The sequence below is a fragment of the Rhinoraja longicauda genome, chromosome 1 (assembly GCF_053455715.1).
Source record: "Rhinoraja longicauda isolate Sanriku21f chromosome 1, sRhiLon1.1, whole genome shotgun sequence".
In the NCBI taxonomy this organism is placed as follows: Eukaryota; Metazoa; Chordata; class Chondrichthyes; order Rajiformes; family Arhynchobatidae; genus Rhinoraja; species Rhinoraja longicauda.
This window is the reverse complement of record NC_135953.1, coordinates 26,196,921-26,220,365: the sequence shown is the minus strand read 5'-3', so window position 1 is coordinate 26,220,365 and position 23,445 is coordinate 26,196,921. Positions and strand designations below refer to the sequence as shown.

At 41.5% G+C, this 23,445-nt stretch overlaps 1 protein-coding gene across 1 annotated transcript in view; it reads left to right on the top strand.

Annotated features, from left to right (window-relative positions):
• Window positions 1-23,445, top strand: part of LOC144605887 (methyl-CpG-binding domain protein 2-like) — a 77,328-nt gene that overhangs the window by 2,711 nt on the left and 51,172 nt on the right. The window contains exon 2 of the mRNA XM_078421574.1: window positions 18,927-19,086. Within this exon, the coding sequence (XP_078277700.1) occupies window positions 18,927-19,086 (160 nt within the window). The remainder of the gene's footprint in view (window positions 1-18,926; window positions 19,087-23,445) is intronic.

The window sequence follows — 23,445 nt, the reverse complement described above, 5'->3', positions numbered from 1 at the left end:
TGGGACAACCAGAACTGTACGCAATACTCCAAATCCGGTCTAACTAAAGTCCCATAAAGCAACATCATGACTTCCTGACTCTCATATTCAATGCCCTGAATTATGAAAGCAACCATACCATATGCTGCCACCTTTACCACTCAATCTACTTGTGTTGCCACTTTCATGGAGTTATGGATGTACCCCAAGATCCACCTGTGCATCAATGCTGTTATGGATCATGCCATTAATTATACATTTTCCCCTTATGTTTCACCTTCCAAAGTGATATACTTCACACTATACACCTCACACTTGCTGGGATTAAACGACATCTGCCATTTCTATGCCCACTTCTGTAACTGATGTATATCCTGCGGTGTAGGACGGAACTGCTAATGCTGGTTTACACCAAAGACAGACACAAAATGCTGGAGTAACACAGCGGGTTAGGCAGCATCTCTGAAGAAAAGGAATAGATGACGTTTCGGGTCAAGACTCTTCGAAGGGTCTCGACCTGAAACGTCAACTATTACCTTTCTCCAGAGATGCTGCCTGACGCACTGAGTTACTCCAGCAATTTGTGTCTATATTCCATTGTCTCCATGACAGCCTTGCCCAGAAATCTTGGTGTCATCTGCAAACCTACTAACCAACCTGTCCATGTTTACTTCCAAGTCATTTACATATATCACAAACAACTGAAGTCCCAGCGGATCCCTGCTGAGCTCCACTGGTCCCAGACCTGCTGCCTGAATATTTTCTTTCCACCTCAGCTCTCTCTCCTCTAGCAGTAAGTCAGTTCTGAATCAAATGAGTAAGTCACTTTTTCAAATGCCTTGCTAAAGTCCATGTAAACAACATCCACCACCCTATCCTAATCGATCACTTTCATCTCAAAAAGTTCTAAATATAAGACTAATTTTTACGATAATGAAATACGTTTCAGAATTAAGGGGTTTGGGGTGAATGTGTTCCTATAAAGAAAAGAGATGAGTGCCATATCTGGATGACAAGGTGCACTAGGAGGCAGGATAAGATGAAAGTTCTTTTGAGGAAGTGATGATGATTGATGAGGATAGAGCTACATTGTCGACGTAGAATGTAATCATGCATTTAAGCAACATTTGGACAGTTACGTGGATAAGAAAGGTTTTTGAGGAAACGATGGTGATTGATGAGGGTAGGGCAGTGGATGTTGTCTACATAGAATTTAGTCATGCATTTAAGCAACATTTGGACCGTTACGTGGATAGGAAAGGTTTTTGAGGAAACGATGGTGATTGATGAGGGTAGGGCAGTGGATGTTGTCTACATATAATTTAGTCATGCATTTAAGCAACATTTGGACAGTTATGTGGATAGGAAAGGTTTAGAGTGATTATGGTCAAATGAGGGGAGGTGGGACAAATGTAAATGGGGCATCTTGGCTGGCATGGGCAAGCTTGACTGAAGAGCTTGTTTCCGTGTTATATAACTTTATTTGACAAGGGCCCTCATGGTTATAGAGCCATAAGGTGATACAGTGTGGAAACAGGCCCTTCAGCCCAACTTCCCAACACCGGCCAACATGTCCCAGCTACACGAGTCCCACGCCTGCATTTGGTCCATATCCCTCCAAACCTGTCCTATCCATGTACCTGTCTTAACTGTTTCTTAAATGTTGGGATAGTCCCTGCCTCAACCACCTCCTCTGGCAGCTTGTTCCATACACCCACCACCCTTTACGTGGTTGGCTAATCCAGAAGATTAAGATGTATAGTGATTTGGTCATTTGGATTCAGAACTGTCTTACCCATTGAAGACAGAGGGTAGTGGTTGATGGAGTAAACCTGGGGCATTGCACTTTGGGACAGTATACAGTTAATGGCAGGAGCCTTATCAGCATTGATGTATAGAGGGATCTTGGAATCCAGATACAAAGCTCTCGGACAGTAGCAGCATATGTCAAAGAAGGTGTATGGTTTCATTGACCAGGCATTGAGTCGCCTTACCTTAGTTCCAGACTCAGTCCAGGCCCACAACCTCTACACTGTCTGACTCTCCTGGGTCCTACTGCTCCCCTCCTCATACAGGGAACCTCAGTAATGATTCCACTGGAACTTCCCCTGCCCCTCTTCTAACCAGGTTACCCGGACTACTCCCTCTCCTCCCCCCCCCCCCCCCCCCCACCTCCCTACACGCATACACTACTCTTCATACCTCCTTCCTCTCTGAACCCCTACCATCCTCCCACAGGACATTGTCTCAACTTCTGTCCACTCCCCTTACCCCCAACTCCCACCCTTGTCGTGTTTTCACCATCCCCCCCCCTGACCTCCCCCGTTCCGATACAGAACGATCTGTCCTCACAGAGGCCTCACTTTTGTTCCCCTCCATCTCCACCTCAACGAGTACGGGTCCGCCTTGACATAGCGTTTTTCTTCTGTTACCTGCACCTCCTTGACTTTTTCTATGGGAACGAGTTCTCACCACCCGGTAATGACCCCTTCTCCCGCCTCCACCGGTCCCCCTTCTCTTGGACTCCCCCGAACGGCCTTCTACTATCTTTAGACCTTTCCATTTCTAACTGCCGGCGTGACATCAACCATCTTAACTTTTCCACCCCTTACCTACTCTAATCTCACTCCCTCTAAAAGTACAGCCCTCTGCTCACTCTGCAGAAACCCCAACATTATCATCAAACCCGACGACAAGGGAGGTGCCGTGGCAGTCTGGTGAGCTGACCTCTACTAAGCTAAGGCCAGGCACCAACTCACGGGCACCTCCCCCTACTCACCCCATAACTATGAACCCCACAGATGAGCACGGCCATTATCTCACACACCATCTCTGATTTGATCACTTCTGGCTGTCTACCCTCCACAGCCTCCAACCTTATTGTTCCCAATCTCCACGCAGCCCAGCTTTACCTTCTCCCCAAGATCCATAAACAGAACTGTCCTGGCAGACCCATTGTTTATGCCTGCTCCTCTCTCACGGAAATCATTTCCACATATCTCGACTCCATCCTATCACCCAGATCCCGACCCTCCTGACGTTTGTCCAACCTCACACGCCCTTTGTCTCTTCAATTACTTCCATTTTCCTGCTCCCCCCCCCATTCCCTCATCTTTATTATGGACGTTCAGTCACTCTACACGTCCATCCCCAACCAGGAAGACCGCAGAACCAGCCAATTTCCCTCTACGAACACTCTGCCTGGCGGAACTGGTCCTGACTCTCAATAACTTCTCCTTCTATTCCTCCCACCCTCCAATTCAAAGGCGTAGCTATGGGCACTTACACGGGCCCGAGCTATGCCTGTCTCTTTATAGGGAATTCCCGTTGCAGGTGTACACTGGCCCTATCCCCGAACACTATCTCTGTTGCATTGACAACTGCATTGGGGCTACCTCCTGCACCCATGCAGAACTCAAACTTCATTAACTTCACAACTAATTTCCATCCTGCGTTCAAATTCACTTGGACCATCTCCGAACCTCCATCCCCTTTCTTGATATCACTGTCTCCATCACAGGAGATAGACTATCGACTGACATCTATTACAAACCTACTGACTACCTAGACTCCACCTTTTCCCACCCTGTCTCCTGCAAAGTCTCTATCCCCTACTCCCAATTCCTCCGTCTCAACCAATTCTGCACTCAAGATGAGGTGTTCATCAGATATCAGAGATGTCCTCATTCTTTAGGGAACAGGGATTCCTCTCTTCCATCATCTCTTGTGTCTTCTCGGGATCCCGCAGCTCTGCTCATGTTCTCCCTCCCCCAGTTGCAACAGGGACAGAATCCCCCTGGTCCTCGCCTTACACCCCATCAGCCGTTGCATTCAGCACATAATCCTCCGACATTTTCACCTCCACCAACAGGATCCACCTCTAGATACATCTTCCCATCCTTACCCGTTTCTACAGTGACTGTTTTCTCTGTAACTCCCTGATTCACTCATCCCACCCAAATCACCTCATTCCCAGGTACTTTGCCCTGCAACTGCTGGAGATGCAACACCTGTCTCTATATCTCCTCCCTCGACTCTCTAGAGATCCTGACAATCCTTTCAGGTGAGGCAGAGGTTCACTTGGACCTCCTCCAACCACATCTACAGTATCCGCTGTACTAGGTGTGGACTCCTATTTATCGGCGAGACCAAGCGCAGACTGGGTTTTCATTTCGCTGAACACATACTCTCAGTACGCCTTGGCCTATGCAATCTCCCAGTTGTCAACCACTTAAATCCCCTTCTCGTTCCCATACTGACCTTTCTGGCCTGGGCCACCTCCACTGTCAGTGTGAGGCCACACACAAATTGGAGGAACAGCACCTCACATTCTCATAAGTGATAGGAACAGAATTAGACCATTTGGCCCATCAAGTCTACTCCGCCATGCATTTTAAGAGAACCTATCAAACCTGGGGACAGCATGCGACAGCGACTGCAATAAGCTACGTTGCCTGGCGACAAGGCAGCTGTCGCCGAGAGATTTCAAACAGTTTGATTTCTCAGCGACGCGCCGAGATCCACTATGATCTTTGGAAAACTCCTCACGATCATGCCCGCGACACCCCAGCGAACTGTTGGCGCCAGCCTAGTCGGCGGCAGTCGCCTTAAAATCGCCTAAGTGGGACAGGCCCTTAAGATATCCACATTGGGTGTTAATACAGAGCCAAGAAGCCAAAGGAGCTGCAGAAGGATGTAGGCTGGTTAAGCAAGTGGCAATACACATGTCAAATGGAGTATAATGTACAACGCATGAGTTGTGTGTTTTGATTGGAAGAATAAAAAAAGCAGAATAACTGCGTGAAGCTGGGGAAATGTTTGTTTTCTGTGGGATCCAACATAATATTGCGTAGCAGAACAGACTGAAGAAGTCTGTGGACCTACACTTTTATGTTTATTAGGTTCTTGGTCGAGTACTGTGAACTGAAGTATTACAATAGATAAACTGCATCTGCCATGCATCCGCCCACTCACACAACCTGTCCAAGTCACCCTGCAACCTCATAGCATCTTCCTCACAGTTCACACTACCACCCAGCTTTGTATCATCTGCAAATTTGCTAATGGTATTTTTAATCCCTTCATCCAAGTCATTAATGTATATTGTAAATAGCTGCGGTCCCAGCACCGAGCCTTGCGGTACCCCACTAGTCACTGCCTGCCATTTTGAAAGGGACCTATTTATCCCCACTCTTTGTTTTCTGTCTGTCAACCAATTTTCTATCCATGTCTGTACCCTACCCCCAATACCATGTGCTCTAATTTTGCCCACTAATCTCCTATGTGCGACCTTGTCGAAGGCTGTAACAGAAACAGAAAAATAGGTGCAGGAGTAGGCCATTTGGCCCTTCAAGCCAGCACCGCCATTCAATATGATCATGGCTGATCATCTAAAATCAGTACCCCATTCCTGCTTTTTCCCCATATCCCTTGATTCCGTTAGCCCCAAGAGCTAACTCTAACTCTCTTGAAAACATCCAATGTATTGGCCTCCACTGGATTCTGTGGTAGAGAATTCCACAGATTCACAACTCTGCGGGAAGAAGTTTTTCCTCATCTCAGTCCTAAATGCCCTACCCCTTATTGTTAAACTGTGACCCCTGGTCCTGGACTCCCCAACATCAGGAACATTTTTCCTGCATCTAGCCTGTTCAATCCTTTAAGAATTTTATATGTTTCTATAAAATCCCCTCTCATCCTTCTAAATTCCAGTGAATACCAGCCCAGTCGACCCATTCTTTCATCATATGTCAGTCCCGCCATCCCGGGAATTAACTTGATGAACCTACACTCCCTCAATAGCAATAATGTCCTTCCTCAAATTAGGAGACTAAAATTGCACACAATATTCCAGATGTGGTCTCACCAGGGCCCTGTACAACTGCAGTTGAACCTCCTTGCTCCTAAACTCAAATCCTCTCGCAATGAAGGCCAACCGGCCATTAGCTATCTTCGTACTATCATTATGGTCACTGACAAATGGGACAATATTACCATGGCTTCTTTGAGTGCGAGCAAGGAGAGGATATTGCTTTTTACTGCAGGAATAGTGGTGTAACATCTGCAAGTTTGCGGATGACACAAAGCTGGGTGGCAGAGTGAGCTGCGAGGAGGATGCTATGAGGCTGCAGGATGACTTGGATAGGTTGGGTGAGTGGGCAGATGCAGTATAATATGCAGATAAATGTGATGTTATCCGCTTTGGTGGAAAGAACAGGAAGGCAGTTTATTATCTGAACGGTGTCAGATTAGGAAAAGGGGAGTTGCAACGAGACCTGGGTGTCCTTGTACATCAGTCACTGAAAGTAAGAATGCAGGTACAGCAGGCAGTGAAGAAAGCTGATGGCATGTTGGCCTTCATTGTGAGAAGATTTGAGTTTAGGAGCAAGGAGGTCCTACTGCAGTTGCACAGGGCCCTAGTGAGACTACACCTGGAGTATTGTGTACAGTTTTGGTCTCCTAATTTGTGGAAGGACGTACTCAACAGACATAGAAGGCAGTGGAGGCCAATTCACTGGATGTTTTCACGAGAGAGTTAGATTTAGCTTTTAGGGCTAACGGAATCAAGGGATATGGGGAAAAAGCAGGAATGGATACTGATTTTCGATGATCCGTCATGATCATATTGAATGGCGGTGCTGGCTATACGTTTTACAGTATATTTCCCCGGTGTGGGACAAATAAAGGAATTTATTATTATTATTATATCCAACTTGTAGATCTCCTCCCTGTGGTGCAGCACCCAGAATTGAATATAGTAATCCAATTACAGTCCAGAGATTTGACAGCTTTGATAATTCATCTTTTCTGTTTTCCAGTATTTTTGAGATACAAACCAAAATTTCCCTCGTCCATTTACTGTTGTGCACTTACTCACTAGCTTTTAATGATTTTCGTATTTGTTCTGTTGAACCTCTCTGCTTTTCCACAGCTCTTACCTTTTGGTAATTGTTCTGATTAGTCATTTTGGATGCAGAGTGCACAGCTTCACTGTTTATGCTCAATCTTATTGGAATGAGAGCGCTGGTGTGAAATTCCTTCTCGAAGCTAGCACAGCTGATTGAGACCTAGGACGGTGCTGCTTATTTCAGGTTGAAGTCGTGCCTTCCAGGCCTGCTAGCTGTTAAAACAGGCGGAGATTGGGACTTGTCAACAATAATTGTTCAATGCCATTCAAGGCTATTAAAAAATGAACAAATAAAAGCATGTAAACTTATAAAATTAATAAAGATAGAAACTAAATCATAAACACCAGAACATTTTTAATGCATGTTGCCATTTTAAAGCATTTTCATCATTTCAAATAATGTGCATTATTTCATGCTCGCCTTGCTCAATCACCCAAATTGGGCCAGGAATACTGTGAAGATTTCCCTACATGAAAAGCCCAATGTTGGAACCCAATTGGAAAATTCTGAGAGAACAACAGTATTTAATTTCAAGACTTGTGTATTTAATTTCAGGACTTGTGCTTTTCTCTTGGTGAAGAAATTTCTTATCTCAGTGCTGAATAGATTATCCCTTATTTGATCCACAATTTTATACACTGCAGCCATTATTCCTGCATCTGTCTTATCAAGTTTCTTAAGAACTTTATGTTCTTAGATGAGGTTGCCTTTCATTCTTTTAAACTAGTGATTTAAAAACCCAGTCTGCTTCAACTTTTCGTATGGGACAATCTCTCTACCTCCACCCAAATCCTAGAAATCAATCTGGTGAACCTTGTCGCATTTCCTTCATTACAAATGTATCCTTCATTGGGATGAGAGACCAGACCCACACATGATATCCTAAATACGATATCACCAGTGCTCAATATAATTGCATTAAGACATCCTTATTCTTGTACTCGTACACTTGCCCCGAAGACCAATATATTGTTTATGCTCCTAATTGTTTCTTGTACTTGCATGTTACTTTTAAGTTCCTGTACAAGACAACCCAGGTCCCTCCGAATACCAACATTCAAACTAATTAAAAAATATCTACTTTTAATGCTGAAATGGATGACTTCACATTTCTCTGCTGATATTTAATCTATTATTTCTTTATCCATTAATTTGCATCCTTTTGAGGCTTCTATGCATCCTGCATACAACATGCCATCCAGTTTTGTATCATCAGAAAACTTGGACATAATGGAATTGAAACCCTTGTCCAAATCTTTGATGTAGAACTGGAGAGGCACCGGCACTGATCCTTGAAGTATCACACAAGTATAGCCTCCCAGACCGGAAAAACAGAACTCTTTATTTCTGCAGTTTTTTTGGTAGTTAAGTAATCCTCAATGCATCTATCAATACCAACCCTGACCACATTTGTCCTTTTGTTTTAGAATCTCTTGTGTGGCACTTTAAAGAAGGTCTGCTGAAAGTCCAAATCTGTCATATCCACTGATTTGCCCTGATCCTTCTATTAGTTACAGCCTCAAAAAAAATCCCAACAGATTTGTCAAACATGGTTTTCCTTTCATAAACCCATGTTAATTACTCAGTCCTATTATTGTTTATTAAATGCCTTGGTAATAGATTACAATAGCTGGGTAATAGATTACAATAGCTTTGTTCTACTGATGTCAGGCTAATTATAGATTTTTCCTCTTTACTCTTTCTTAGATTGTGGGATTTTACTATTGTTCACTGCGCGAGAACTATTCTAGAATCTGAAATTTTGTAAGGTGTCAACTGTTGCACCCACTGTCCACAAAACCTCTGCTTTCAAAACCATGGGATTTAAATAATCAGTTCTGAGGGTTTATTTGTTTTCATTCTCATTATGTTTTTCCTTTGGCAAGGAATACAGATTTTTTTTTCAGGCTCACATTTACTTCAATCCTATTGTTCTCCACTATTTCCTGCAGGTTTTTATGTATGCTAATGTTAATTAGCAATATATAAACTATTTGTTCAATTTCTCTAGCATTTTATTATTCCCCAATATAATTTTCTATCTCGGTCTGTAAGGGAACTCATTAACTTTTGTTAACCTTTTTGGCTTTGTGTGTTTGTACAGCCACTATCTTTTTTCAAAATTCTTACTGTATTAATCTTGTATGCATTTTCCACTCGTGCTTACCATTTTTTTTTGGTAGCGTGATACTCTGTATTTATGCAAAATTATTTTTATCCCAGCGGCGCATTGGTGCAGCAGTAGAGTTGCTGCCTCACAGTGCCAGCAACCTGATCGACCCTGACTATGGGTGTTGTTTGTGTGGAGTTTGTATGTTCCCCCTATAACTTCATGGGTTTTCTTTGGGTGCTTCGGTTTCCTCGCACATTCCAAAGATATGCAGGTTTGGAGGTTAATTGGCTTCTGTAAATTGCCCTGGTCTGTAAAATGTGAAAGTGTGATGACATAGAGCTAGTTTACGGGTGTTGGATGGTTAGCGTTGATTTGTTGGGCTGAAGAGCCTGTTTCCATGCTAAATGTCAAAAAAATCAGTTAGCTGTATTTGGACCACCATTCTTAGGCTTTTTGAGCCTTAAGGAAATTGTTTTTGTTCCTACATGAATTAACTGTGTTACGAGCACAGATTGGAAAGACTAGGCTTGTATTCACTGGAGTTTAGAAGGATGAGAGGGGGTCTTATAGAGACGTATAAAATTATAAAAGGACTAGCCAAGCTAGAAGCAGGAAAAATGTTCCCAATGCTGGGGGAGTCCAGATCCAGAGGACACAGTCTAAGAGTAAAGGGGAGGCCATTTAAAACTGAGGTGAGAAGAAACGTTTTCACCCAGAGAGTTGTGAATTTGTGGAATTCTCTGCCACAGAAGGCAGTGGAGGCCAATTCACTGGATGAATTTAAGAGAGTTAGATAGAGCTCTAGGGGCTAGTGGAATCAAGGGATATGGGGAGAAGGCAGGCACAGGTTATTGATTGTAGATGATTAGCCATGATCACAATGAATGGTGCTGCTGGCTCAAAGGGCCAAATGGCCTCCTCCTGCGCCTATTTTCTATGTTTCTATGATCCTTCCTGAGGCACAATGGTTAATATTGCCCGACTAACTTTTTAACTTAATTTCCCTTCACGTGAACCGTCTATTCACTAGTTTGTTGAAAACCTAATCTATAATTTCAGCTGAAATGAAGTCCATTCTATCATAACAGCTTCCTCTTTACCCGGTACTGGTGCCAGAGTCCCAGGCGTTGAAACGTTTTCACTTGTTCTGATCTTTGAGCCATGCATTCAGCTCTGATCGTATTTAGTGTATGTAAATTTGTATTTGTTAAGATAGAAATCCAGAGGTTATGATCTTTGTAGTTTAGCCTTTTAATTTAGCGCCTAGCTGGTTGAACTTGTCCAGCAGAACCTTTTTAATCCTATACCTGTTGTTGATTCCCCCAGTTGACTCGCCCTCCTCTATTTTTATTCCTGGTTAGGTCTAATGAGTATATGTTCAACGTGGTCACATCATCCATGAGGAAAGTGCCATCTTCCTCGATTCTGCTCTGCTGATAGACTGCCTATCTAATTAATGTGACAAATTTTATCAAAGATTGTTTCCAGTTGCACCCAATATGATGGCCTCCAGTCAAAATTTCACATGATTAATGTCAATCCCTAGGTTATGTAAGGGTTCTGTTCCTGAGAACTATTCATGATTTATCCGTCAGTCAGAAACGTCTATTTTTTTGTTGTAACATATACCCTGTTGCTCTCCTCGTACCTCCTGTAATCCTCTCATTTTATTAAATATTCACCTTAACACTACCCATAATTAAACATGGAATATATACTATCCAGTCATTAATGAATACCACAAAACATTTTATTATTATTACTTGCTTGAAAAATATATTAAAAATGTATACAGCATTTGCATAAAGCCTAATAGAAGTATATAAAATTATGGGAGGCACAGATAGAAGAGACGGTCAGAATCTTTCTCCCAGGGTGGAAATGTCAGACTAGAGGGCATAGCTTTAAGCTGCGAGGGGCTAAATTTAGATGAGATATATACAGGGCAGGTTTTTATTAAACAGATAGTGGTGGGTGCCTGGAATGCACGGCTAGAGGTTGTGGTGGAGGCAGACACGATAGTGACGTTGCTGAGGCTTTTTGTAGGCACATGGATATGCAAAGAATGAAGGGAGATGGATCATGTGAAGGAAATGGAGGGGAGGGATATGAATCATTTACAGCCAGAGGAGATTAATTTAACTTGGCATCATGTTCGGCACTGACATTGTAGGCCTGAGGGCCTGTTCCTGTGCTGTACTTTTACAGTTCTATTTCTGTAAATCAGGTCATCTGCAAGTTGGGGTGCCTATATAATATCTTTACAACATTTTGATATCCTATTTGATCCAGAATTGAATTTACACTGCGGAGCCTGTTCATATCCAAAATGGCTGATTTCCATCTGAGCAACATTGCTTCATCCTTAATTCTAGCATCAGAATCTATATCCATATTATTCTTGTCATAAAAGCATAAGAATTAGGAGCTGAAATGGGCCATTCTATCCTGCTAGAATGCCCTGCCGTTCAACAAGTTCATGGTTGATCTTCTACCTCATTCTTTTGTCCAATCCTCACATTCCTTGAATTATTTAATATCCTGAAAATTAACAATCTGTTTTGAACACAATCGATGGCTTGTCCACTGTCACACTCAGACAGATAATTCCAATGATTCTCCTTCTGAGGGTAGACATTTTGCTTTCAGTTCTAAGCGACTTCTGGACACAGAAGTTCTGGACACAGTCTCTAATTTCTAGAATACTTATCCAAAGGAATCATCATTCCTGCATCCATTGATTCAAATACAAATATTTTGTTTCTCTCAAAAAAGGCCAGATCTCATTCTTCTAAACATCAGAGAGATCTATTCTGCTCGTTGACAGATCTACCATCTCAGAATCCAGTTTGGTAAATCTTTACTGCTACCCTTTCTCTAGCAAGTATACTTTTTTTTAAGGGAAGGAGGCCAAAATTGCACATAATACTCGTAGGTGTGATCTTTTGAAGGTCCTTTATAATTCTAACAAAGCATTTTTCTTCTTTTGGTCAAATCCTCTTGCAAAGCATGGTAATCCTTCTTGCATCCCTACGCTAGTGATTCTTATATACTGTAAATTGAAAGCACAAGAAGGCCAAAATTAGGGTTGTATGTTCATTATCTACATTTCAACAACTTATGTCTGTACCTATTGTATATATTTTTGATATCAGTACGGCGACAGACTGCCGAGAACTACTTGGTGAATCACGGGTGACTCATGGTGTGGTAATTCAAGGCATTTCAAGTGCAAGGGCAATGACGTACTTTAGAATGAGGTGTGGTATATGAGGGAGCATTTTTCTGGTCCCTTAAGATTTGATTGAACAACATTTATCTTACTTCAAACAATAGATGGTAGAGTTTCTGTTTTGTAATTTGTTGTTTACTTGTTTATTCAGTATCCTGGGTATACGCTTCTGAAATATACTTCTGCCCATCCCTGTTACTTTAATTACCCGATACAATGATTGTGAAATGCTAGCTAATGCTGCACCGCACCCCTAAAATAATTTTCTTCTGGGTGTCTAGCTCTTCAGTGTCCAGCTGTTCTCTGCAACTCAGTGCTTAATGTGCGGGGATTTAAAAAAAAAAATTGTAGACAAGTTCAGAGAAGATGGATTTAATAGGAACCTGAGGGGCAATTTTTTCACACATCGCGTGGTGGGTATATGGCACAAGCTGCCAGAGGAGGCAGTTGAGGCAGATACGAGAGCAACAGTTAAAATACATTTGGACAGGTACATGGATAGCAAAGGTTTAGAGGGATACAGGCCAAACACGGGCAGGTGGGACGAGCGTAGATGCGTAGGTTTACTAGGTTAATTCCCGGAATGGCGGGACTATCATATGTTGAAAGACTGGAGCGACTAGGCTTGTATACACTGGAATTTAGGATGAGAGGAGATCTTATCGAAACGTATAAGATTATTAAGGGATTGGACACGTTAGAGGCAGGAAACATGTTCCCAATGTTGGGGGAGTCCAGAACAAGGGGCCACAGTTTAAGAATAAGGGGTAGGCCATTTAGAACTGAGATGAGGAAAAACTTTTTCTGTCAAAGAGTTGTGAATGTGGAATTCTCTTCCTCAGAAGGCAGTGGAGGCCAATTCTCTGAATGCATTCAAGAGAAAGCTAGATAGAGCTCTTAAGGATAGCGGAGTCAGGGGGTATGGGGAGAAGGCAGGAACGGGGTACTATCATCATATCATATCATATATCTACAGCCGGAAACAGGCCTTTTCGGCCCTCCAAGTCCGTGCCGCCCAGTGATCCCCGCACATTAACACTATCCTACACCCACTAGGGACAATTTTTACATTTACCCAGCCAGGTGAACGTATGATTGGGTTAATGTATGAGGAGCTTTTGATGGCTTTGGCCCTGTACTGGCTGGAGTTTAGGATGAAACTTTCCAAATAATGAAAGGCATAGACCGAGTGGATGTGGAGAGGATATTTCCACTCGTGGGAGAGTCTAGAACCAGAGGGCACAGCTTCAGAATAAAAGGATGTACTTTCAGAATGGAGTTGAGAATGAATTTCTTTAGCTGGAGGGTGGGGAATCTGGAATTCATTGCCACAGATGAGTGTGGAGTTCAAGTCATTGGGTATTTTAAAAACGGAGATTGATAGGTTCTTGATTAGTAAGGGCATCAAAGGTTTTGGGGAAAAGGCAGGAGAATGGGATTGAGAGGGAAAAATTGATCAGTCGTGATCGAATGGCTGAGCAGTCGATGGGCCGAATGGCCTAATTTCTGCTCCTATGTCTTATGATCTATGATCTTTTTACTCTTATTTAACTCATGTGCCTTGGCCCTGATTGGTTCTTTCAAGTGTTTGTGTTTTGCCAATGCATGTGGACACAGAAGGCCATTTAACTCATCAAGCCTGTCATGACATTCAATGTGGCCGAGTGATTTGTAGTCTTAACTCCACATACGTGCCTTCACAAAACTCTCTACCTACCACTGACGTACCACTGAATTGCAATTGGAGAAAAGTCCCAAAATGCTGTCACCATGTGCATAGAGGTGTTTTCTAACCACATTCTGCTCCAAATTCCGATGGCTCTTGGATCTACACCAACCCCCCAACCCCCACAACTTTCTTCTATGGTTGTAAATATTGACAGTCTCCTCCCAAGCCCACATTGCAGATCTACCTGTCGTGAACTCTACAGAATTTGAGGTCTTTTTGCAACCCAAAGTGGTCCAATCTCCTCCTACCCATGTCCACGACACCTCACACGCCCTTCGTCTCTTCAATGACTTCCGTTTTCCACACCAGAGAAAGCATTCTATCAGGGCACATCTTAGCAGGTTTGGCAACTATTCTGCTCAAAACATCAATAAATTGTCGAGCTATACAATACAATACAATATATTTTTATTGTCATTGTACAGGGGTACAACGAGATTGGGAATGCGCCTCCCATACGATGCAATAAATGAGTTGGCTAGTCTGTATTAATTTAAACAACCCAATGAAACAAATTGTAACAGTTTTAAAACAGAATAAAGTGCAAGTAGATCTGTGCCGGTTCACTGTGCGATGTGACCATCTGGCTCAGCAGGACCGGTTCATAGCAGCTATGGCCCTGGGGATGAAGCTGTTCCTGAGTCTGGAGGTGTGGGCGTAGAAGGCCTTGTATCGTCTGCCCGATGGTAGGAGTTCGAACAGACTGTTGCAGGGGTGTGAAGAGACTTTGTGGATGCTGGTGGCTTTTCTGAGGCATCGTGTGTTGTAGATGCCCTCCAAGGCTGGTAGCTGTGTTCCGATGGTCCTCTGAGCTCTGGACTACCCACTATGGAGGAAGACCTGAACATCATCCATCCAAACCAGCATTACAGCCCCTAACCCCCACCCCCCACCCCCCCCCCCCCCCCCATCCCGCTCCCTCCCCACCATTGACTTTATCAATGTTTCATGCTGCCCTTGGGAGAGCAGCCAACATAATCAAAGACCACTGACACTCCTGTTGCTCCCTCTTTTCCCGTCTGTCTCCCATCGGGCAGACTGTACAAAAGCTTGAACGTGTACTACCAGATTCGAGGGCAGCCTCTTCCTTGCTGCTATCAAGCTAAGGATGTATTTCCGGCTGCCTCAATCGACTTAATTGCAGACCTTGCACTTTCTCTGTGGATTTAACACTATATTCTACACTCTGTTTCCATTCTCTTTACTTAACCTGTTCTAGTTATGAATGGGGTTGACTTTAATCATGTATGTATGGAAACATGACAGCAAATGATCAGACGGTTGAATGGTCTGCCTCCATAGCTCGACAATTTATTGATGTCTCAGAGGCTAAGGGATGTATTCCTGACTGTCCACTAATCTATCTCATTGTGGACCTGTAATGTAAGGGAAACCTGCTCATATCTCGTAACAGGACTTTGCACTTTGTTTTGACTGCAATTTCTCTGTAGCTGTAACACTATATTCTGCACTCTGGAGGGATAATCAGCAATGCTCACAATTTTAATGACATTGGTTGGCTGATTGGGTGCAATGGATAAAAGTAAACCTCATCTGAGAAATACAAACACGTTTGTTACAGGAAAAGCAGACACAAATTTGGGTGGTATCACTCCATTGATGGACAGTCACTTTTCCCATGTGCTGTTTGGATGCTAATGCTAATTGGTTAAATTCATAACTTAAAATTCTCTTCTATTTCTTTACCTGATGTGTTGCTTCAGCCTAGCCAGTTAGGGAAATGTAATATGGAACCACTTTAAGAGTGGGCTTGTATATCATTTTTTGCTACAGGAAAATTCTGACACTGATCTCAAGCCTTTGCTTTGCAAATGTTGTATAGTACAGATTAGATTTGTCCAATTTTTAGCAAAGAACTGTAGACGGTCTCATCATATTTGATTAATATTGTGCTATGGGAATACAGCTGGTTGTAGCCATTGGATAATGTTAGTCTCCTATCGGACGGAGCTAGTTGAATTCAACAGTTAATGACGAGCTAAGGTTATGAAGCAATTTATAAACTTTGGCATTGAGTTTTGAAATCGATGAACTGATAAATGTGTGGGGGTGGAGAGGTTCAAAAGAGGTCAGTGAGAAACTAAATGAATATCTGAGGATGAGAATGCTGTTGCACTGAATTAAGCCTAAAAAATGCTGAGGCTCTATAAGGCGCTGGTCAGGCCGCATTTGGAGCAAATTTGGGCCCCATATTGGTGGAGTGGGTCCAGAGGAGGTTTACAAGAATGATTCCAGGAATGAGTGGGTTAGCATATGATGAGCACTGGGCCTCTCCTCGCTGGAGGTTAGAAGGTTGAGGGAGAACCTCATTGAAACTTACAGAATAATGAAAGGCATAATGAAAGTGGATGTGGAAAGGATGTTTCTACTGGTGGGAGAGTCTACGACCAGAGGCCATAGCCTCAGAATTAAAGGGCACTCTTTTAGAAAGGAGGCGAGGAGGAACTTCTTTAGTCAGAGGGTAGTTAATCTGTGGAACTCATTGCCACAGAAGGCTGTGGAGGCCAAGTCAGTGGATATTTTTAAGGCAGAGATAGATAAATTCTTGATTAGAACGGGTGTCAAGGGTGATTGGGAGAAGGTAGGAAAATGGGATTAGATGGCAGAGATCAGCCATGATTGAATGGCGGAGTAGACTCGATGGGCTGAATGACCTAATTCTACTATAACTTGTGAACTTGTGAAAAAGACAACATTTGTTAAAATGATGAGGACAGTGAGGGAGACATTTCAGCAGGGACTTTGATAAGTTCCAGCATGATAGGCTGTTCTGGACAGTTAGATCCAGGGCAAGCTAGCCAATGAGATACCACATTGGCTTGAAGGTCAGAAAACAGATGTTGGTGAGAGAGGGTTGTTATTCAGAATCGATGCCTAGAACAAGTGGTGTGCCGCAGTGATCACTGCCCTGTCCATTTAGATCATTGTTTCCATTAATGATTTGGATGAGAATGTGGATAGTAAGGCTAGTAAGTGTGCAGATTACATGAACATCAGTGGTATACTGATGACCGTGAAAAAAGCTATCTGAAATTACAGTACGACCTTGATCAACTGGACCAATGGGATGAGGAATGTCAGATGGAGTTAAATGCAGATAAATGCGAGGTATCGTACACAAGCGGTTAAATGTAGAAAATGCAAATCTGTTCTTTCACATGATGTTTTGATATTTAGCATTGAACTCCCAAGTAAAAGCATAAACTATCTCATTTTAAAAAATTGGGTTCTGTACAGTTAGAAAAGGGTACATTTTAATAACTTCTCTGAAAATGTAATATTTAAACAGTGGAATTATACTTCTGCATAATTTAAGAGCCCAAAGCCAATGGGAAATTATTTCTTTTCATCTTGTTCTGTCACTTCTACCTTTCTTATTATTTACATGAATTTAATCTATACTTTCTGGGTTAGACTCTCTCAATGACTTGACTGATTGAAGAGTTGTGGGGAATTTTGGCTTGGGATTTTGGCTAAAGGCTACCTTTAATATTGTCCAACTGGAAACTGTCCATTAAACTGAACGTTGGTGCACAGAAGATCATGGATGCTTTCTGAGCACATATCGAGTTGTTCAATGTCCAGTGTTATTTTTTAGTCACTAATCTCAAATTCTAAGCCATTATGATCAACAGTACGAGTTCTACTGTTTCTGTCTTCTTTGGTTAGAAGACCCAGCGATGGTGCAATTATACGTATATATTCATTGATTAGCTGGGAAATTACAGAAATTATTTGATAACAGTAGTACAAATGAGTTCCTTGAAGGGTTTGCATATTGACACAAATATCTGGAGTTGGTTTTTGCGACACGTTCATCTGAATGCTGGTATGATTCAGCAACTAACTACATAACAGACTTTGGTTGTGAGTGGCATTTAGGAATTTCCGGGTGTTTAATATGGTGATGTGCACCTTGCTGAAGTATCCTGCGACATTCCTCCATTAGCTATCATACTAGCATTTGGATGGACGACTACTTCAGGTCTGATTGTGGTCAGATATTCCCATTCCTTATCCTTTTTCTCAAGGTTTTCATGAATTGTAGACTCTCACACCTCGAAGCCTACTCTCCATATCCTTTCAGAATAATTAATAAATTATTATTAATTTCAGAAATTACATTTTATTGGACCATATCTCCAATTTTATCTGATGCATCTTTGGCACGTAGTCAATATGATTTCTCCACCTGGAGCCATATATATTGTTCATGCAGGAAAATGGGTTTATTTCTGTGAAATGTGACCTTTGGCGTTCTCAAAATAATACAGGACAAATGAATTGGCAAAATAAGAACATGCAAAATGGATACTATATTATGACAGCCTTCTGCATGGTGATGGGAATTACCCAAGTCAACTTCTCAAAATATTTTTGTGAAATATCTTTATAGAAATGTGAAGCAAGTTATTTTTTAATGCTCTATTTTGAGTTTGTTATGGTGAAATAGAAATACAATTACAAAATGTTGTTGCACAACCTTGATAGCCTTCCTAAAAATGATCTTGCCTTCAAACCTTTTTTTCTGGAAGGTGTTTGCTATCAGAGACTTTGCTGCTACTCTCAGTGATGTGTTTAGACCTTTTCGGAAACCATTGCTGGTTGTCACGATTTCGTGATCTGGATAATGTTACCAAACAGCTGCACCTGTGAACTGTTATTTTTAGGCTTACATGGCCAATCGTTAGTTTTCAGAGATCGTGTTTGGATGACGTTAAATATCACAACTTCCACATTAGATTTCCTGTAATCAAAATGGAGGACTCAACCCTTGTAGAAAATGATATAATCTGTATGGTGTACTTATGAAATTGTTGTCTTGCACACTTTCTGGATTAAGCTCCAATGTGTGATGCTGGGACCACTACAGAGCATGCGTTTCCTTCATTAACTGGTACTTGACCAGCTGTTTTGGTTTTTATTTTCTCTTCTGCCTTTCAGCCCAAGTGGTAAGAAGTTCAGGAGTAAACCTCAGCTGTCTCGATATCTTGGAAACAGTATCGACCTCAATAGCTTTGACTTTCGGACTGGGAAGATGATACCCAATAAATTACAGAGGAATAAACAGCGTCTTCGCAACGAAGCAATAAATCAAACAAAGGTATTGTATATTTTCAATATTCTGCTCTGGGTGTATTTCAGATTTAAATTTTTAGTTGACTTCAGTATTTCTGTAAATATTATCCTTTTAGCACTCATTGCATCCTGTGCCATGGGTACAGATTAGACCCTTTTGATTTTCTTCAGGTAAGTTCCTGCTACCAATCATCAGTGTGGGAGAGTCACTGGGCAAAAGGCAATTCCTAGAAGAGGGAATTATTCTTAAAGTTTGTGATGAAATGACCCATTCTTTCTGTTATGTAAACTCATTTATGGAAATGCAGCCTTATTATTTTTCACAGTTATGAAGATAATTAAATATTTCTAAGAAATTGAAATGCACCGTTTTGTTGGTTTTAATAATACTGTTCATATTGTCATAAGCTACCTTATTCGTAATTTGTTCCTCTCTAATATAGCCTTATTAACTATTTTTGCCATTTTTATTGAAATTATGTTTTGGGTTTGAGAAGAAGCACAAAATAAACTAAAGGTTTCATTATAGAATCTATTAAGTTTGCTTTCCAAGTCGAATGGAGTTTACTGTCATGCACAAGTACAGTGAGGTACAAGTAGAACAAAAATCTTGCTTGAGGCAGCATCATAGTTGATCGGAAAACACTGTTTCATTACAGTCTTTTTCTCTGGCTCCTGGAATGACTTTTAGCTTGTTTCTTTAAACTTTTAGATCAATATTTATGTTAAGCAATTACAACATTTTTGGTAGGTAGAATTGCTGGAAAAAGTGCAGTGGATTAAAATGATCATTTCAGGATTTCTCTCTCCTGTAATAATGATCCTTTCTTTCTCCCCAAACTGAGTGTCTGGCCCAGTAAGTCTTTAAATCGGGCTACAGAGCAATAGGTTCATTTAGAATACCTAATCTTGATACTATGTTTAATGGCATGGTGTGCCATGGTTGCAAAGGATTTGATTGGGCAAATATTTTACAATCTTTCTGTACTATGCTGGTAGGCATGTAGCCTTGGATAAATGATAGAAAAGCCCAGTGTTGTGGAGCTTCTGAAGCTTTCACTGTTGATAATATGCGTCTACCCTCTGAGGACGTAGATGTTGTGGTCAATCAGGCACTGTATAGGCAGAATATTCTCCATTATAGGTGCTTAATCATCAGGAGTGCCTTGGGACGTGCCTGGCTCAGATGTCAAATTGCCACTGCAAGCTGCTTTCTTGCAGACTCGCATTACAAGGCCAATCATTTTGGAGTCACAAAAGATGATCTGCCTGTGCTATTTTGCTTTCCCCTCTTTTCTTGTCTGCTTCAAAAGGTAAAAGATCAATCTTATTGCAGAACAGCCAGCAAGAGGGCAATAGCCTTGCCTTGCCATTTATTAAGTTCTTAAAGAGAATTTAAAATATAAGCACAGTTTGTCTTATACGAAAATGCAGGAGTGCTTTGTTGGCATCCTCCTAGAGATTGAGCATGGTTCCCATTAATGCAAGTACAAAGCTTTAGTAGTTGTCTTTATTATCTTTGTATTGGAGCAATGATCGTCAGTAAACCTCTGTGTGGAGGATGCACCTATGTAAGTTTTTTTTAATGCACCAACACTCTGTTGGGCAGAATAGATGGCCTCCAGGAAACCTTTAACAGGAAACGTTCTGCTGTTCCTCATATTTTTAGTGTTTTTGCACTGAACTAACTTTATGTGTAAAGACACTGATGTAGAAGACTGAAAGAGGATCCTGATTTATTGTACCGATTATTCACTGGATCCACTCTTCTTGTATTGTTTGCTCCTCAACATGTTGATATTTTGTCAGCCCCATTTCCATCAGTATTTCAAAATTGTCCATTCTTTTGGCTTTCCTGAAGTTGTGGAAAATGATCTTTAAATACAAGTATTTTATTTGGGAAGCTAACAGCTGTAGAGTCATCACTGGCAATCTCACTTTTATTGTTGCCATGGGAAGTTCTGACTGCATTGTTCTTGGGTCAATATTTGGCCTTCAAGCCAAATTATAACAGTGGAGCTCCTGCTGACGCTTGAACTTTTAAAATGTTTGTGCACTGAACTAACTAATTCAGAGGTTATGGGTAGAAGGCAGGACAATGGGGTTAGGAGGGAGAGATAGATCAGCCATGATTGAATGGTGGAGTAGACGTGATGGGCCGAATGGCCTAATTCTACTCCCATCACTTATGACCATATGAACCGCTACTCCAAAGGTACTGATATAGAAGACAGAAAAAAGGGTGTGGTTCCTGATTGGCCTTTGGCAATCATGTTGGCATTTTTGTACACCTTGTATGTCTGCTGCTATTTTTCAGCTGAACTCTCCTGACACCAGATCTGCGGTGATCTTTGTTGTAAAATACTGTCAAATATCACTACTCCAGTCCTGGTCTAAAATATAAATCTGTGTTGTAAATTTAAATGAAGTTGAATGTTTTCACTAAGTATTTTATTGTTAGGAGGTGGCTAACACAGTAATAATTAAAGATAGACACAAAAAGCTGGAGCAACTCAGTGGGCCTGATAGCATCTCTGGAGGAAAGGAATAGGTGACGGGTTGAAACCCTTCTTCAGACTGAGAGTCGTGAATTTGGCAAGCTTGTTGATAGGATAGACCTATCTATGCCTTTTCACTTTTTGTGTACTCCCTTAATCTACAATTTTTTTTTATACCAATACCAGCCCCTAATATGCTTGGGTTTAGATTTATTATCATCACACGTACCAAAGAACAGTGACAAGCTTTGTTTTGCATGTTATCCAGTCAAATCAAATAATACTGTACATGAATACATTCAATCCAAACTCAAATACAATAGGTGGAGCAAAGAACTAGATACATTGTGCAGAATATAGTTCTTAGCATTGTAGTGTAACAATTCCAGAGACGCAGTCTAATGTTTGTAGTGAGGTAGGTTGGGGAATTTGGGCTGCACCCAAGCTTGTCGAAGAATACTTCAGACGCCTGATAACAGAAAGAAAGTAGCTGTTCCTGAATCTGGTGGTGCACGCTTTCAAACTTCTATATCTTCTGCCCCACGGGAGCAGGAAAAAGAAGGAATGATAGTGGTGTGAAAGTTATTTAATTATATTGACAGCTTTCCTGAGCAATGTGAAGGGTAGATGGAGTCAATGGTGGGGAGGCTGATCTGCATGAGGGGCTGGGCTACATCTAAAACTGCAATTTCTTGCAATCCAACATCATGTTTTCTGAGGTGCATCTGTAGAAGTTTGTGTGAGTCATTGGAGACATGCTATATTTTCTCACTCCTGAGGAAGGCATTGGTGTGCCTTTTTGTTGTATCCTTATTGTTTTGATGTGTTTATGCTTTATACTTAATTGGTAACTGTATGTTTGTGTTGTTATTTGTGAGCGGAGCACCAAGGCACATTCCTTGTATATGCACATATTCGGCCAATAAACTTATTCATTCATTCATTCATTCATTTTGGGCTGTGCTTCAATGTGCTTGGCCCACGAAAGAACTTTTACAATATTTTCACCATTGAACTTCCAGTTCGGCACCATTGATGCTGATGGAGCATGAAGTAGATAACTATCTCCTTTGACTTGCTGACATTGAGGGAGATGTTGTTCTTCTGACTTTTATCTGATTTTAGTTTTTCCTCTCTCCAACTTTTGCTGGACATCTAATCTATGAATTCATCATAGTTATAATGAAAATATTTCTAGCATCAGCACTGAATTTGTTCTTTATTACCTTTTAACTTTGTTCCCAGGTTCTTCAATTTAAGTCATTGGATTTAAAGTGCATCAGCATTCAACAACTCATTTTAACAGGTTCTCAAAATTATGACTAATCATGATAAAAATTTGGTGCAGATACATCCAAAGAATTCCATAATACTTTGTATTTTTAAATGCTTTATAAATTCTGCTAGTTCAGACAGCATCTAGGATAATTACCATCTGTGGATAATTATTATCTGTCCTTGGGTCTTCTCAGAGTCAGAGCTATATAGCATGGAAACAAGCCCTTCAGACCAACTCATCCATGCCGACAAAGGTGCCTATCTGAGCTAGTCAAATTTGCATGCTTTTGCCCTTCATCGCTCTACCATATCCATGCACCTATCCAAATATCTTTTAAACTTAATTGTTCCTGCTTCTACCTACTCCTCTGGCATTTATTCTATATACCCGCCATTCTCGGTGTGAAAAACGTGGTGCCTGGGTCCTCTTTAAATTTTATCTCTCTCACCATAAAGCTATGCCTCCAAATCCGGGGTGTGGCTATGGGCACTCGCATGGCCCCTAGCTATGGGTACGTCGAACAATCCCAGTTCCAGGCGTACCCAATGTTGGGGGAGTCCAGAACAAGGGGCCACAGTTTAAGAATAAGGGATAGGCCATTTAGAAC